Source organism: Chenopodium album, chromosome 24, assembly GCF_948465745.1.
Source record: "Chenopodium album chromosome 24, dcCheAlbu1.1, whole genome shotgun sequence".
Lineage (NCBI taxonomy): Eukaryota > Viridiplantae > Streptophyta > Magnoliopsida > Caryophyllales > Amaranthaceae > Chenopodium > Chenopodium album.
Genome location: NC_137857.1, coordinates 4,706,298 through 4,723,963, shown reverse-complemented (window position 1 = coordinate 4,723,963; position 17,666 = coordinate 4,706,298). Strand labels below are relative to the sequence as shown.

General features: G+C 35.4%; 3 protein-coding genes across 3 annotated transcripts; 1 reads left to right on the top strand and 2 right to left on the bottom strand.

Annotated features, from left to right (window-relative positions):
- The first annotated feature begins 269 nt into the window (after positions 1 to 269).
- LOC145610421 (serpin-ZX-like) lies at positions 270 to 2,232 on the top strand. Its single transcript, XM_081665765.1, has 2 exons — positions 270 to 650; positions 1,294 to 2,232. Exons 1-2 carry the CDS (start codon positions 270 to 272, stop codon positions 2,230 to 2,232), a joined length of 1,320 nt encoding a protein of 439 aa, XP_081521891.1.
- A 425-nt stretch (positions 2,233 to 2,657) lies between these two features.
- Positions 2,658 to 10,537, bottom strand: LOC145612290 (uncharacterized). Its single transcript, XM_081667663.1, has 7 exons — positions 10,273 to 10,537; positions 9,972 to 10,173; positions 8,497 to 8,583; positions 7,820 to 7,984; positions 7,567 to 7,653; positions 7,380 to 7,451; positions 2,658 to 5,010 (listed from the first exon to the last, which is right to left on the bottom strand). Exons 2-7 carry the CDS (start codon positions 10,158 to 10,160, stop codon positions 3,052 to 3,054), a joined length of 2,559 nt encoding a protein of 852 aa, XP_081523789.1. The 5' UTR covers positions 10,161 to 10,173; positions 10,273 to 10,537; the 3' UTR covers positions 2,658 to 3,051.
- A 1,661-nt stretch (positions 10,538 to 12,198) lies between these two features.
- LOC145610420 (uncharacterized) lies at positions 12,199 to 17,358 on the bottom strand. Its single transcript, XM_081665764.1, has 7 exons — positions 17,218 to 17,358; positions 17,036 to 17,086; positions 16,323 to 16,535; positions 14,360 to 16,008; positions 13,727 to 13,780; positions 13,556 to 13,625; positions 12,199 to 13,444 (listed from the first exon to the last, which is right to left on the bottom strand). The coding sequence occupies exons 1-7, from the start codon at positions 17,356 to 17,358 to the stop codon at positions 12,737 to 12,739; spliced, it is 2,886 nt and encodes a 961-aa protein (XP_081521890.1). The 3' UTR covers positions 12,199 to 12,736.
- Positions 17,359 to 17,666: the final 308 nt, after the last annotated feature.

Below are 17,666 nucleotides of genomic sequence, written 5' to 3'. Positions count from 1 at the left end.
TTACAGAGAGAGTATTAAGATACATGGACGACGATTTTAACGGGCTTTAATAGGTCATGCTCCCACCCACGAAGTCCCAAGGCCCAAGTGTCCAAAAAATTAATAAACAATACTAATATTGTATCTATGTAAATTCCTAATTTCTCTATAACCCTAAAATTATCCTTGTATGTAGATTCCTATTTCCTCTATAACACTTAAATTTTCCTTGTATAAATATAACATACATCATTAATTTCTCAACAAAATTACTAGAGAACGAAATAACCATGGATTTTTGCGTAGATGTTGCCATGCACAAATTAGTGAAGGATGTACAATCATCCGAAAAACCTTTAGAAAACGTTGTTTTTTCACCTTTTGGTATGTGTGTGATATTAAACATGATTGCTAATGGTGCTAAAGGAGCAACCTTAAACCAACTTCTCCATTATATCAAACTTCAAAGTGTTGATGATTTGGTCACTCAAGCTTCTAATCTTATGCAATTAGCCAAATCCTCCGGTTCCGACGACGACGATGACAATCCGGTTATATGCAACTTCAATGCTGTTTTGGTGAAGGAATCAAAAACCCTTAATAAAAATCACCAGAGGTTTCTTGAAGATGTATACCAGGCTAAAGTCAAGTATGTTGATTTTAAGCGAAAGGTAAAAAATCTCTACTTCTGTTATATTTTAATTAATCTGATAGTTGATGTAGGTTACGCTACAATTTAGGTTAAATTTGATAGAGTATAAAACATATTCCTAGGCCTCAACCATCAGCTTAAGCTTTTGGTTGAGTTGGTCCACTAACATGGCATCAAGAGCCAGTGTGACATAAAGATCAGGGGTTCGAATCTCATCCACCCCTCTTTTAAAGTGAAATTAATTCGCACCAGGTATGGGTGGGCCTGTGTATAAAACATATTCCTGGACCTCAACCATCAGTTTAAGCTTTTGGTTGAGTTGGCCTTCTAACAAAATTAATCCAAACCTTCTAAAAATTAGAAAGTATTTTATGTTTATTATCATATTAATTCGACGTGTGTACTTGGACTATCAATAATATCTCTAAATCTAATTAAAGAATATAACTTTTTAAAATTATACATGTCGCATCTAAATTACGTGACTATGTAGCGTTTGTAAATAGTGTAAAGGTAAAAGAATTTTAACATAAAAACGGAATAAGAAATAAAAAAATTTGCATCTCTTATTATTTTCGATTTTTTTTCAATAAAGAGGTCTCTTTAATATCGATAATTTTCTTTTATGCATCTTTTATTTTTTATCGATAATTTTCTTTTAGGATGAAGCAGTTGCTGAAGTGAATGCATGGGTTGAACAAGAGACAAAAGGCCTCATTAATAAACTTTATCTTAATGGAGCCTTTAATTCTCCAAACTTAACCCTAAGTCATGCAAATGGACTCTATTTTAATGGGAAGTGGGAAAATGAATTTTTGGAATCAAACTCAAGAATTGAGACATTTTACCCTATAGGTGAAAGAAAACGGTACGTTGATGTGCCCTTCATGAAGGATTTCGAAAATTTCTATGACTACGGTTCATTTGATGAATACGACGTTGTTAGAATTCCCTATAAAATCTCACATGACTATGATCAGGATCTTTCAAGCTTGAGGCAATTCTCTATGGTCATTATCCTTCCAAAAGAAAGAACAGGGCTACCAAAATTGATCGAAAAGTTTAAGGAAAGCCCCCATCTTCTAACAAGCCAGCATTTGAAAATGAAGAACGAGTTGATAACGTGTTTATCTATTCCAAGATTTAAGCTCTCGTACAATTTTATACCTTCGGAGGATATGCAAGAGCTGGGGTTAACATTGCCTTTCGAATTCAACGGTGAGCTCGATGGTTTGGTCGAAGATAATGACCACGCCGTCTCACTAAAAGTTTCTAGAATCACCCAACATATTCAAGTTGAATGCAATGAGAAAGGTACAGAAGTAATAGCTTGCACTTATGACTCGGATGAAGATATGGGTTATAGTTTTGATTCGCCGCCGCCTCCAAAGCCGAGTATATGGTTCATCGCTGATCATCCCTTTATGTTTATAATCAAAGAAGATGTCAGTGACAATATATTTCTCCTTGGTGCCATTTTCAATCCTCTGGATAAAGATAATCGAGTTATATCCAAAAATGATCCTGTGGATAAAGAAAATGAAGACATATCTGACAATGAAGAATCCGATGATTCCGAGGGTTTTAGACTATTTGATTAATCTGCTTTCTCTTTTCTTCATAAGATATCTAGTTTGATGGAAATTTTGTTCAAAAGACGAGTGAATTCATTTGATCATATATTACCTCCGTTAACTATTATTTGCAACAAACTTGAAGACAGTTTATGTTCTGTTTTCAGTTTCCCTTCACTTGTAAGTTGTAACACTCAATAATAAAACCAGTCTACAACATACTCGATTAATCGAGTGCTCACAAATCAACTTCAATATCTGACAGTAAATACTAGATAAATGACCTTTACTTCTTACGTCGTAATTTATATATGTATTGAACAAGCAAACAATGAATATTTCCGACTTTTCCCAATAAAAGTTCAGAAAACACATTTGAATTCAAAGAAAGGAAAACTTGAAAGTGTTTCAAAAAAAAAAAAAAAAACTTGAATGAAGGATATCTGGCTTAATTTGTATGAAAAGAGCTGCTCCATGTTGCTCTTTTTCTATTTCTGAATTAACATAAAAATGACTAGCCACTAAAACATCAACAATTCAATAACTACAACTCACATCTAAATGACTAAATGACACTATGGCAGGCATTACACTGACCTAAGAGAAAACGTTGGCCAAGCCACACCATCCTCTCGGACCCTACATTGGCTGGCTACATGTAAATCTAGGAGGAAAATTTAATGAGAGAAAAATGGAAAAATGAAAATATTTATTCTCTGAATCGAACTATATTTATGTTACAAATACTTTGTAAAGATTGGGTAACCTACCTTTCATATCTGGCACCGCGATATGGACTACATGACTAAGTGCAAATGAGGGAAAATGAAGAAAACCGACTAATGATCAAGAAGCGGCTTTTGATCTTGAAGAGAAGGGCAAGAACTGAACCCAACAACAACGTTTCAACTTGATGAGAGCTTCTTGAGATTTGGCAAGCTTCAGATCCAAATAAACTGCCATGAGTGCAGCTTCTTGGCTAGCAGGCAGAGTCGCCAAAGCTTGAGCTGCATACCGGCTAGCCTGCTCAAGTTCTCCCTGTAAGACATGCATGGATGCTAAGTTCACATAGAGTGCTCCCCGGGCTTCTTCTGGTGAGAGAAACACGTTATCTTGTTGCTCCTCATACACAGAAGCCCTAGCAGCAGTTTGTCCAGTATTTGAATCTTCAACGTCCAGAGTTTTCTTTGTCTGCCACTGTCTACAATCTTCTTCACTGTAAGGCAATTCCACATTTCCACCGGCTAAATAAGTAGAGAGATGTTCAGCAGCTTCATTCGGTCTGTTCAGCAAGCAAAGCGCCTCAGCTGCATAAACATGCCCCAAAAAGGCATTCATTCGGGAACATTCAGGTATATTCAGGAGAGTTAGAGCTGTAGAGAGCGCATTGAGTGGATTTCCTAATTCAAGCTCAACAAATGCCAAATCAATAAGAATTGCTTGCTTGAGCTTATGGCTTTCTCTTTTACATATCTCCTCGTACTCAGAGAGGATGTTTGCCGCGGCTGTATTAGAATGAGCTCCAGCTCTCTGTTCTTTTGCATCCCCATTTGTACTCACTTGACCTGAACCTGCTGTATCTTTAGACTTCGTATCATTGCTTCCCAAGTTCTTGTGAGCCAAGTTCTTTGCTGTTGCTACATCAGTAGATTCACTTTCCACTGCAGAAGATTTTGTCAATGACCCAGACTTGATATGCTTCAACTCAGAATTGCCTAGCAAATGAAGGGCGTTAAAAAGACATTGTCGGGCAAACGATAGAGATAGCGTTGGCTTGCTATTTTTGTCATGACTCGAATCCTCCCTGTCATCGGGATTAGTGAAACCACTTCTCAAAGAACCATTCTCAAAGGCAAGATGTCTCCACTTCCCTTGCCCAATAACTTGGACCTTAAACTGTGACTCATGTCTAGGGGTCTCAGGATGCTTTAAGAGTCCCTTATCCAGCGCCACTAGGCAGCATTCTGCAAGTCGCAGCCACAGGAGAGGCCTGTTGTAAAAAACCAAACAGGCTTTCAGAAAAAACTGAGCAGCAAGAACAGGTTTGCCACAGGACAAGTATTGCACACCACAATTATAAGCTATAAGCAAAGATTTGTCTTGAGAAAATGTGGCTAGCTTCCGGGGCTTTTCCTTCCACAATGATGAACAATTGCTCAGGGCTTTGTGGAAAAATATGCTTGACGTATGTTGATTCCCCTGTTGATAATAGATGCACCCAATGTTATTGTTGATTATAATTGAACTCCCAACATCTGATTGACTATTTGATGCTCTCAAAAGTTTGAAAGCTTTAGGGTAATTCCCACGAGCATATTCAAGCTGCGATTTCAGTAGTAACGCTCTAGAAGAATCTATGTCACGTGCAATGTTCATTGCCAGCTTTACTTCACGCTTAGCTGCCTTCAGGTTTCTGGTGAGGATCAAAAGCTGTATCTTGTAAAGGGGCAACTGTAACCTCAAATTAATGGTGGGTGTAGACCGATCAGCTGGTGTCCTTAACAGATCATTTGAAGTTGACAGATGAGATGCCCTGGAAATATTCTGCCCGCTTATATCGAGTGTCGATAGCAAGGTCTCATACTCAATTGTTTCATCTGATAATGTTCTAGATAAGGAGCCTTCTGAGGTATTTCCAGCAGTAGTCCCTTCAGGATTGAAGTCATCGGAGGCTGACGAATTGTTGGGAATTGATGAGGACTTCACTACAAGATTTGAAGCTGGTTGCTGTCCTGTACTTCCACCATCAGCTTGATTGAGCATATAGCTTACTCCAAAAGCCTTTTCAAGATAGCTTATTACATCCTGAAGGAGAAAAAGGTTGGTTTTTAATCAGACTCCAGAAATAAACAAGAAACCAGACTAAAATGTAGAGCATCAAATTTCCACCATTGCACAGCAATTATTATTTTATATTTAATACAACTGCCACTGCAGTGGCTAGATTTTAAGGTACATCCATACAGCATCCAGCTCCTCAAAGGCTTGATGTACATGTCTTAACTTATACTGTTATGCCCAGCATAGGAAAAATTTTATGCTTCACCCTAACAAAAAGGTGGAGGAGACTTATGCAATTTTTTATTTTCAATGTTGCAAATTTAATCTAAAAAATATTGAGCAAGTTAGCCATATTAGATGCTTTGGGAGTAACTGCATGGTAAAAATGGTGCTAGACATCCCTTGAAACTTTTACCTGCTGCAAGTCAATGCAGCATGCTCACTAAACTATACATGAATCTGTCCTCAACCCAATTTCAAATCCCAACAAAAACCCTTTCCCACGCCTTAACCCTATAACATTTAACTACAAGCATTTGAAGTGTCTTTAAAAATCACAGAAAAGACAAAACCATAGTCACCAATTTTCTCACTAAAGAAAGCATATATCCTGAAAAAAAAAATCCATCTTAACCCAAAGTTTAAGTCCCAACAAAGCCTTTTTCCATGCCTTAGCCCCATAATATCTAGCTACCAGCATTTGAAAGGTTATATAAAGAACACATACAAAACACTACCCCATGCTTACTAGATTTCAAACTATAGGAAGCATATATCCAGACAGAAAGAAAAATCATTATTCAAATTATATCAATAAACAGGTTTTAAAAGACAGAGGGCCAGAGGCTAACAAACCAAAATCATCAAACAAATTTGTCTACAATCAATGCTATGTGCCACCTACCACAACTACTTGACAACACTTTTCTTATAGGCAATCTAACATAAAATCACATCATTACCAACAGCCAATCTGCTTCAAGAAACATGGACAGTACACATTTTCCAACAAACATGCTCAGCCATTCCCTAAAACTAACAATATTCCGGTCTCAGGTATATCCCTATCTAATTATCTATCTTAACTACACACCAACAACTTATCACTTTATAGGCACACAAAAAAGATATCTCTAAAGCAAGGTTCATGAAGAGCACAAAATGCAATCCAGAAACATAAACAGTCAACATTTCAGACTATATCCTCCCCTACATCTAATAGTTAACCTCGAAAAATATTAGAGCTATCTTTTGTGCTAGGATGACAGAGTCATAGACCAATGGTCCCAATCCTCTATGTTTTCTAAAACAGAACAGTCCTCAACAACCATATCCTTGGATAATGAGGGCAAGAAATAACCAGACCAAGAAAGCAGTAAAGAGTTCCCTTATACTAAGGACATGCAACCTTCCACGATTTAAGGCTTAACAAAAAAAATTGGTTTGTTCAAAGGTAAAAGTGCCCACAAGAAAATTTTGCACCTCCTTTAACACCAAGATGCAACACAACTACACTTTCAAATTCTAAATTCTTCGACCAACCAGCCACCACATGAATTCCTATTTTATGGATGAAACAATACATTACTATTGTGGGCTTTGTGGCAGCATTACTTCTTCCTCCAAAGTAATTCTCTACAAATACTAACAGGGAAGAACTTGCATTTTCCACCATAGGTTAAAAGAAAATTCTTTCTCTATTCCCCTAATATTGCAGCAATACCACTTTGGGAAGTTTCACATATGTTGCAGCATTACCATATAAACACTTGCTTTCGCTCTATCTATATCTCTTCATCACATGGGTCACTATCTTTATTTCTCTCTATCTCAATCCTCATTATAAATTCTGTGTCTTCCCCCCTTGTTGCAATATTAGGGGGAACGGAGGAAGTATATGTTTTATCAAACAGCAGCACACAAACAAAATTGCTTCCTCTGAAGGTTAATTTGCTGCAAAAATTAATTGAGCCCAACAAACAATTTCAAAATAGATTCCAATATGTCATAGATGTGCTCATATAGCAGCACATACAAACTAAATATTGACTGCTGTATCTAACAATAGAAACTCAACCAAAATAAACACAAACTGCCTTTTGAAGACCAATATATCAAGATCCAAATGATTTACAAAAACCTTTAGAGAAGTCATCATGAATCTTAATCTTTATTACTCAACATATTTCATTAATTCTACAACCAACCTATTGATCCAGTTGGGAACAGAAAGATACTCCCCAGCAAGAAACCGAGATGTGATGACAAAAGGTGGATGTTAGGCAACAATACTTTTAAAAAGATAAATGTAATTTGATATGAGTAAGCTATACAATGATGGTATCAATTTAAAATCAACAGTAATTTAAATCATTCACTGTTAACAAACTTACTGAAAATTTAGATGCCTCTTGGGTCACAAAAGCAACATCCAGCAGCAAAAGGCAAACATGAAGAGCTGTAGTCTGTGCTTTAACAATTAGAAAGCAAAAAAAAAAAAGGAATCAGAAAGATACATATTTGCATCTGTAAGAAAATAAAAAAGACAGACTTACCTCATATATAAAGACATAAGCTTACCTCATCTATTGGTTCAATATTCTGAAACAGTGGCTCCAAAACAGACAATGCCTTTGAATACTCATGAAGGTGGAATAGGACAGTTGCCTGCAATCAAATTAAACAAATGGACAAACTAAATCTTTACCCAAATCATTAAAGAAAGCAAAGTATTAAAAAAAATAATAAAAAATTATATATATATTAAAAAAAATAAATAAAAAATAAAAAAAAAAACCAACATTGTGAACGTGAGATACTACTTTATACATACAATGTTTAGTGCTGCCACAGATGAATCGAATTCATCTGTAAAAACTGTACTGGGGCTGTTTGCCAGATTACTAGTTCCTTTGGCTCCAGAAATGGCTTTATTAGCAGCCTGGGAAGCAGCATCTGTTTGCTCTCGGGATGCACAAGCAAGATCTTCACTTTTCCTCTGGAAAAGATAGAGTTTTCTAAAATCCCAGCTTATTGTTTCAAATAAAATGTAAATTGTAAAATGGAAGAAGTACAAAATTCCATTAATGTACCACAAATCCAAAACATTTATGAGACAAGAATTCCAATTTGTAACAAATCCACAACAAATTTAATTATAACTGGATCAATTGCCTCACTATTCTGAACTGCCGTACTATATACCTAAGTCATGGCAATATGGTATGCTTTCTTTTACTACAATATTTCCATATTTCACTTTGCAAACAGTTATTCTCAAACAAAAAGTACCACTAAAAATTTCAACACACTTGAGAGAATTGGAAAAAATGTTCAGTCAGCATATTGCTAAAAGGGCAAATTGATAGTTCTCCTTCTATTTCTTCCAACTACACTTAATTCGACTTTATATTACATGAAATCAAACAGGAAAATGAGCAGCTACACTTTGAGAACAATCACATCACTCACATGCAACATGAAACAAAATACTAAAATCATATTCCATACCTTAACATTGACAAGGACTTCAACCAATTTCTTTGGATCTGAACATCCATTACGCAAAAATTCTGCCACCGCAATATTATGCGAAATCTGTAAACATAAGTTGCACATGAACAAACAACCATGGAAAGCAAGAGACATTGTCTATGATCTACATATTAATCAAGCTAGATACTATATACTCATAGTTTCACATCAACACAGTGATAAGAGACTCTTCAAGTAACTTGTATAATCAGATTCCAAACCCGAAGAATCTAATACTTGTGCAATTCAATAATATATGCACAGAATACAATTTATTGTATAACTATTGATATGACCTTGACATGAAATATCACATGAGCAGTTTCTTCTGTAATATTCAAAGAGAAAAAAAAAAAATAGAGATAATAAAAAGAACCAGCAATTTCTAAAGATGAAAATTAGGCTTAACACTACTATTCAAGCTCCATGACTACCACTTTAAATCCTCTTGTGCCACAATTACAAACACTTCTACTAGCAAAAGGTACACCATAGGCTAGTTGTCTTGCATCTTTGATTGGAAAATTTCAAGACATATGATTCCTCAAAATCTCAGTACGAAGCAATGGATTGTAACTTCTTTTAAAACAAACCAATCATCAATAGTTGCTAAAATTCACCCAAAAAAAAAAAAAAAAAAAAAAAAAAGGAATCAATTGTCCCTCACTAGAACTTCAAGCACAAGATAAGAAACACCAACTTATGCATATCCACTCAGAACATAATCTAACACCACATTAAAAGTAATTTGAATTCTCATCCTCCAGTCTGTTTCACCCAGCAATTCCTTGCTAAAAGCTCCAATCTCTCAAGCTCTAGAATTCAATTAGAGAACCTCACTCAAAGTCACAGACATTCAGGTTCTCGGCAAGCATGAGAACAATTACAGAACAAATATCCCGTCAACATCAAGACATGTCCTCACCAAAGCAAGTTACTAACTTACTATGCTGTATTAAACATAAATGATGTGGAACTTTGGAAGCGACTAAATCTTCTTGCTGCCATAATCATCAGTAGTGCACACATCCACACTCCAAAGCAACTTCCTCACCTAACTCGTTCTCGCATACTAAGTAAATATCAACAGATTAACTACATTATCTCTCCAATCTATCAATTTACAGCAAATTGAAATCAAATAACGGGGAAACCAATTTAAAAATAAGTATAGATTATAGATCCATTCAAGCTACAAATTCTGTAATTCAGTATATGAACTATCACCACTATGAGTTGTGAGCTAGATGAAAATAACTCATCCAAATGTTTCGACTAAACTAGTGAGGTTTACAAGCTAAAAAATCGATTCCAGAAACAAATAGAGTATAAATATAGATTAATTCAATTGAAAAACTGTCTCCAGGATGAATTACGAACTAAAACACAAATGAATTACGAACTAAAACAGTAATTATAAACAAAAAAAAATAATAATAATCAAAATATACCTTTGGATCACCTTCCTTCTTCTGCAACAATTGATTGAGCACGTCAACACATTCCGAAAACTTATCAGATTGAAACAAGGCAAAAGCTTCTTTAGCGAGCAAAGCAGTGGCCGAAAGAACACCGTCGTCATCGGAGCCTTCTCTAGCCACATTAATCGAAGAAGACGAAGTTGAATCTCGCGAATCCATCCGAAGATCGAAACTATTTCAACCAAAAATCACACTAAAAAATCCAGCAAAACCAAAAAAAATTGCAGTTGAACAAAATCGAAAAATCAAACCCTAAAATTTCCACAAAAACCTTAAAGAAGAAGCTAAAATCTCAGAATTGCATGGTTCATCGCAGAAAATCAAGGTTCCATAAGCAAAAAGTAGAGAAGAGAGAACCGATGAAAATGAAAACCCTAAATCAGTTGAGAAATTCGGCGATTTGAAAGTGACGAAGAATTTTGATTCTCCCTCCTAAAGAAATGAGAGGATGAAGAGATAGAGAGAGAAAATGGGGGTTTTTGGGAGGAGAGAGAAAGAGAGGGATTGTGTAATTTTTCGTTTTTGGGGAGGGTTTCTTTGAGAATGCTTCAGTTTTCTGAACTTTCTTCTTTCTGCTTTTTTTTTATTATTATTTTTTTATTTATTTTACAGTTTTTGTAAAAGCAGACATTAATTTTGTTAATGGGTTTCTTGATTTATTGCTATGCCTTCTAAAAACAATCTCACCTTCAATTAATTAAGAAATAATTCTACCTTTAACGCTCATTTATTTAACCATTTTCTTGACTTATAACCTGTAAAAAAGTTTTTACCTTTTTAGTCTCTCTCCTCCTACCTCCCCACCCGTATTACAACCCAATGCGAACCGACCTCCACAAATGGCGGCCACCATCCCCACCCCCTTGCAAACCCACAATTCAAACCCATCCCCTTAAGGACCGAAACCCCCCCCCCCTTCCACAAACGATGTCCACCACCCACATCCCCTTGCAAACCCACACATCTTTGCCTTCCTTTTCACCACCCTCTTGATCTGTACACCTAGGTGTACCATGCGCATGATGCACCTAGTTAAAAAAAAAATAGCAGAAAGAATATTTGTCATATATTTTCACCAATTTTTTAATTTTATATATAATTTATAATATTCATCTTAATAATGGTCATGTGTATATATTGTGATGTTCTTTATGTGAGTTAATTAATAAATGTTCTTTACCTTAAAATAAGATGTACTTAAGGCCTGTTCTCATTGACTGAACTCAGCTGAACTGAACTGAACTGAACTGAACTCAGCTGAACTGAACTGAACTGAACTAAACTCAGCTGAACTGAACTGAAATGAATATTTTATAAGAGAAGGAAATTAGGAGCTGAACTGAACTGAACTGAACTGAACTCAGCTGAACTGAACTGAACTGAACTGAATTTCAACGTAAGAGAACAGGCCCTTATATTTGTTTGTAATGTACAAAAATAATATTACACTATGTTTTTTTTTGGCAAATATTACACTATGTTCTTTCCATGGGTATATTATTATTATATCATATATAATGATCTTTATAAGAATAGCATCATCTACGTTTATAATTCTGATTTTTAAACAAAAAAAATATACACAATTAGATGATAATTAATATACAAAAAAAAATTATAATTAATAAACGATATTGAAGATTAAGGGTCAAATTCTAAAAATATAAGATAGAAATTTGAATAACATAGACACTAAAACACATATAAGCTTAACCCAATTAACATAAAGGAACAAATGAACATGAGTATAGAAGAACATATCATTCTAATAAAAGAACATACTTTGTATTATTGAAATCCAAAGAGTATTTTCAATATACATACATTAAGAACATATCCTTCATACCCAAATAACATAACGATCAAAACTCAAAGAACATATCATGCTTGCATTTTATGTAAATGTATTTATTATTCATTTTTTTTCGTCACACGTTCTTTATACATATGTGTCATGTTCATTTCGGGTGCATCTAGTGATAATAAGTGGCATATGGTAATTTTTTTTTTTTCTTTTTTTGAAGAAGAAAAACTCTAGTCGTGTTTAGTTCACCCTATTTCAAATCAAATCAGAAATAAATAAGTTCAAATCATAAAAATTAAGTTTTGACATATTTTATTGTTTTATGTGTAATTTTTTAATTGTTACATTCTTTACTTCTTATATTATGTCCAAGTATTGGGAGTTTTTCATTTTCTTAGTAGAGATACTTTTTGTTACTTTGATTTCGATCACATTTCTTCAAATGCTAATATTTGTATATAGTATAGAACTATAGATTAGTAATTTGGCCGTTACATTAATAATACATACTCCAATGTTTACTTATACATTTAGTACACATGAGTACATGACTCACTATTTCCTTAAATAAATTGTAAATTTACACTGGGAGTGAGGGATAGCTCAAGTGGTTAGAGCTCTCTCCCGGTTCCAGGAGATCCCGGGATCGATTCTCACCCCCGCCCTTGTGGCTCTCTAAACACCAAAAAAAAAAAAAAAAAAAAAAAAAAAAAAAATTTACACTGTCGTTCACTACAATGTTGGTTACGGAGTACAATGCTATTGAGAATTGAGAACATGTAGTTCGAAGTTGATTTATATTTTCTAACACTCATTCACAAAATAATTACACAGTCCGAACATTAAATTATCAACAAAACTATTCCACTAGCAAGAAGACCAACAGAAGGTGTCATCTGAGCAACAAAATCAGTCTCCAAGTTTTAAGCAATCAACCAGATTTTCTGAGCAAATTCAGGATTAACTCGGGATCACGAACGTTCTCAATGTCCTGACTATCTTGTGAATCCTCATGATTTCCTTGAGAAAAATCAGCACCTGTATAAGTTCGAACTCCAGGACCGTGTCCACTACAATCTCTCAGTTTCCCTTGTTGTGCTCTTCTCACTTCCTTTTGATGTTCTGTGAGCTCTGACCTCTTTCGTTTCGTGCTTGGAGGAGGCAGCTTGCTCTTACAAGGGGAACCATCCACTAAATTTTCCAAAAGTTTTACTCGTTTTGAGCACATACTTAATGTAGCTGTTACATTGTGTTTTGGAAGAGAAGTGACAACTTCCAAACTCGAACTATTTTTCTCCACTGCTGGAGCTTTCCTGTTTCTGATCTTTAGCTTTCCAACTCGCAACAGCTTGTCTAAAACATTGAGCAAGCAAGGAGGAAAATCTAAATGAACCTGATCTCCATAAGCAGAGTTCCAAAAGGTGACCGTGGGGATGGAAATAGAAGGATTAGGGTGATCAAGTGTTTTTTCGAGTAGAGGTGCTTGTAACTTAAGGAAGGAGGAATCAAATACTATTGTTGGCCAGCTACGTAGCAAACTTCTAATAATTTCTTCCCACAAGATTTGCAGTTGACATTTGATGCTTTCGCAGTTTATCACAGACTCTGACAACCAAGGAAGCAGAGGATCGCATAGAACCTGATAACATAACATTGTGGGTAAAAAATAACATACTACGTATTATTTTCGTGGAAATTTCCTGATAACACAGCGTAAGAACAAAGAATTCAGTAAGTGCAGGACTCAGACCTTAAACAAGGAAACAATATCTTCTTTCCATTGAAGGCAACTGACTAAGTATGTAAATGGGGGGAGTATCCTGCAATAAACAACATTAACAGATTAATATACTCCATCCGTAGAAAATAGGCATGCATGTAAATTCAAATGTAATTGTCTTGTAAGATCTCAATATGTAACCTTGAAATAACATGTTCTGGTGCTTCATTAACTGTGCTCATGAGATTTATAAGCCTGCATTATCAAGGGAAAAATAAACAACAATCAGGCCTCTACAGTGAGCCAACAAGTAAAAGACTAAAAGAGCAAAGATACGAGTGATGAAGATTCACAAGCTATAAGAATCAACAACAAAAATGTCAGCATCTCTCTTAAAAAAATTTATTCTAACCTGCATGAGCTGGGCCTAAGAAGATTAAGTCAGTCCGAAGTAACAGTGCAGTATGTAAATTTTGGCAATTTTCAAAATAAAATATTTTAAAGGCAAGTATATCTAGCAGTGTTTAGCACAAAAACTAGAAATCACCCCTCTATTAAAAACTGACAGGATCATTAAAGGCCTTGTTTGGATTTAACATTTGTCATGTATTTTGACTAGCTGCACTAGCTGCACTATACATTTTACACACAGCTATTATCTTGAAATGGTTTTACACATTATACATAAAACACCGGTCAAATAAAAATAACAGGGAAGAAACAGGAGCCATGCCAGGGCCATTACTATAAGGCAAGTAAGCAACAACTTATGACTGCTGAAAGAGACAGTAGATACAAAAAATTTTAAGGGTAGAAAATCATAATAACACTGACCTAGCTATAAATTCCAAGCAGCTGTTTATTCCACTGGATTCCGTATAATCACACTTAATTGCTTCAGAAGTGACCTTTTCAATATGCAAGTTCTTTAAAATACACTCAGCTAGATTCCCACAGAAAGAAAGAAAATGGTGCTCCTGACTGTTATCAGGAGGATCAACCTCACCCGTGTTGCTTCTTTGAAGGAGGAAGCCATTCAAAGATGAACAAAGATCTTCTGCAAAAATATTCTTATTTTGATTTTCTTGCAGGATAGTAGAATTTACTAGACAATAAAGTGACATCCACACTTGTTTAGCTTGTGAAAGGGTTTCTGAGAAACATGAAGAAGCTATAAGAGAATTGCACTGCTTTTGGGTGCTTACTGGTTTCTGAGAGGTACAGACAATGAGTGGATAAACAAAGAAACGGCACAAGCTAATACAACCAGTACTAGCAGGATGGGTTCTCATTGGCATCATATCCTTAGCACCATCTAAGTATTCCTTCAAACATTGGGCAATTGTAATCCAAACCCTTAAGGAATTGTGATCAAATCGATCATACAGGATAACAGTGATGGCATGGATCACTTCCAGAGAATCATACAAAGATAGCACGCGAGTAAGATAATTATATGCTTCTTGTAGACTGGATTCACTAGACCCAATGCTGGCTTCCTTATTGCTAAGTTGAACTATCAGATAAAAGTAATGCACAGTTAAATAAGTTATTGGTGGAACCATTTCCATAAGCTTTGCGGGGCCAATTTCTGTCAGCATATTGCATCCAACTTCATGTGTGGATCTACACTTCATGAATAAAGCAACCTTATAAAGAGAGGAACCCAGAATAGAAGGATCAAGCTCCTGAGTTACGGCTTCTAAAGTCCGTAGGCAAATAAGTTGAAAGTCAATTGTTGCATCATCCACACTAAAAGCAGTGTCACATACTGTCTTTACAAACACCAAAATATCATTCATGGACTGCATAATAGTATCATAATTAGTTGAAGATTTCATAAAATCTATTTGAACACCTTTCAAGAAGAGACAGAACATCCTCGTTGCAGCATCACAAACCAGCCTCTTAATATTGGGGCACAAAGTAGCTTTTGCTACTTGACAGAAAATCATCTGTAATGTACTCAGAATAAAATCCACATGACTACAGTCCCAAGGTAGCCATCTAACAGAGTAATTCTTTAATGTAGATTCCTCTGATATCGATATAAGACTTAACTTATCAGTTGTTGCAGGTGATAATTTACCATCAACCTGATTGTGTGATCCATAACTTACAGTTTTTGATTGGATAATATCATGAAACAAATCCATGCAGAGTCTCCACCTCCAAATATTATCATCTTCAAGTCCAATATTAAAGACTGCCTTAAACATAGGTTCCACAACTATACCTTGAACATGAGGATCATTTACTAATGTATCAAGCTTATGTAACAGATAGCACCACGTGTTCAGGCAAGATGACTGGACAGAAAGACCAGCTTTACTTGTCATGATTCCAACTAATGGTGTCATAATCAGCTTCAAACTTTTTGAAAATGCTTTATTCTGGACATTGCCTTCGTTAACTTGTGAAGTATCACCACATACTTTTGATGGAAGGAAAATAAGTGCATCTATTAGACCTTCCCATGCTACCTGCACAGCAAGCAAAAAATTTAGATGTCAAGGAAGAGCATAGGAGTACCATGATTCGTAAGCTGATAGTACTTTAGAATCTTGTTCAAAAGCATGCCTGAGTTTGAATTTCGCAATCATAAACTCATTTGGAATAACAAAGTATTATACCAATTCATCAACTCATTTCCTAAAATTTATCAATGTGAATAGCCACTTTGCCTATTTTACCTTTCTGAGTTCAAGGTAGCTGTTTTTATGTGGGAGAATTTTCATGGGATAAGTACATCCAGTATAAAGCACTTCATGAGCAAAAACATGGTACAAAAGGTTACCTGTGTGGAAATCTGGACTTGGGGGTCTGAATCAGAAAAGGTTTGCTCAGGGACTTTGAGCAATGCATTAACCAAATGCCTACTCTTCATAGAATATTGTCCAAGAATACGAATAAACCATCCCCATGCTTGGACAGCCTGAACTTTCTTGCCATGTTTCAGCATTTCGTCCATCCCAGAAAGTAAGCTTAGCTTCATGTCTTGAGCAATGGCCTAACAAAAAGCACCATGTAATAAAAGTGGGGATAGTGCAACAGCTAAATTTATCAATTCATGGCCTGTTTGGAAAAAAAAAATCATGAAAACTAGATGATGCACTGTCGTATAATTCTTCTCCAAATGACCCCATCTATTATCATGAGGTAAGACATTATGAAAGAGCACTCTGCTTAATCAAAGTATAGCAAGATGAGCTAAGGACCACAATCTTCAGCTAATAAAAGAACTTCAAACACTTTATAAACCTTCAGCCATCTCGTAGATAGAAGATAGGAGCTAATAGTTTGTATAATGCAGACAAAAAGGTGTCACAATTGGTAGTACCAAGATGGTTCTAAAGCCGAATACATTTTTTGGACGAGGTAGTTGCTCAAATATGATGGCTGAAATCTAACTCATCCGCCTATTACTTTACAATAATTGCTCCATCAAGGGATCATAAGCGGGTCATGGAAGAATAAGTTCATCACATATTTTGTCATAAAGAGATATACATTGATATAGATGACTAGATGATCACAATGAGAAGCATAATGGTTGGGCAACTTCAAAAAGCAAGAATAGCACAAGAGCACAGTTTCTTCTGCCTCACTCAAATTGTAAAATACGAATATATGATAGTTCCCTTGTATTATCAGTTTCTACAGTGAAAGGTCAGACCATTATTCATTCATACCTTTGAGAGGGCCAATTGTGGAGGAGCAATTAGAAACTTGATCTTCAACAAACATCTTACGCACATATCTCTCTCTTTTTTTTCTCCACTTAAGAGTCTTCGATATATAGAAGGTGCCCATATAGATGACGAGTCTCTCATTTTTTCACTTATCTGAGTTGCTAACTTCATGACAGCCTGTAAGGAATAGAACCCACAAGAAATAAATCAATCAATTAGAGCCTTAAACCCACAAAAAAGAGAGAAAAACTTAGAAGCTTTACATCAATCCTTTGTGTAAAGGGATTCAGAATCGAGAACTTACTACACACCTAGAACTTTAATTGTAATGAAGATATTGCATAGCAAAAAGTAAAGATTATTTCATCATAGTTTGAGTCCATTGTAATTGATATTAATCACTTTGCAGTTTGCACAAAACAGATAAAGACAAACAGGAATAATATCTT

Bases quoted from the DNA above. Each gene is read 5' to 3' on its own strand.
- LOC145612290 (XM_081667663.1), bottom strand. From the start codon at position 10,160: ATGGATTCGCGAGATTCAACTTCGTCTTCTTCGATTAATGTGGCTAGA. The intron at 8,584-9,971 runs GTATATTTTGAT...TTATGTTTACAG, and splicing joins AGAAGGAAGGTGATCCAAAG to ATTTCGCATAATATTGCGGT. The intron at 7,452-7,566 runs GTAAGCTTATGT...GTTAAAGCACAG, and splicing joins ATATTGAACCAATAGATGAG to ACTACAGCTCTTCATGTTTG.
- LOC145610420 (XM_081665764.1), bottom strand. From the start codon at position 17,358: ATGAGAGACTCGTCATCTATATGGGCACCTTCTATATATCGAAGACTC. The intron at 13,626-13,726 runs GTTACATATTGA...TGTTTATTGCAG, and splicing joins CCAGAACATGTTATTTCAAG to GATACTCCCCCCATTTACAT. The intron at 13,445-13,555 runs GTCTGAGTCCTG...TTATGTTATCAG, and splicing joins ATATTGTTTCCTTGTTTAAG to GTTCTATGCGATCCTCTGCT.
- LOC145610421 (XM_081665765.1), top strand. From the start codon at position 270: ATGGATTTTTGCGTAGATGTTGCCATGCACAAATTAGTGAAGGATGTA. The intron at 651-1,293 runs GTAAAAAATCTC...ATTTTCTTTTAG, and splicing joins ATGTTGATTTTAAGCGAAAG to GATGAAGCAGTTGCTGAAGT.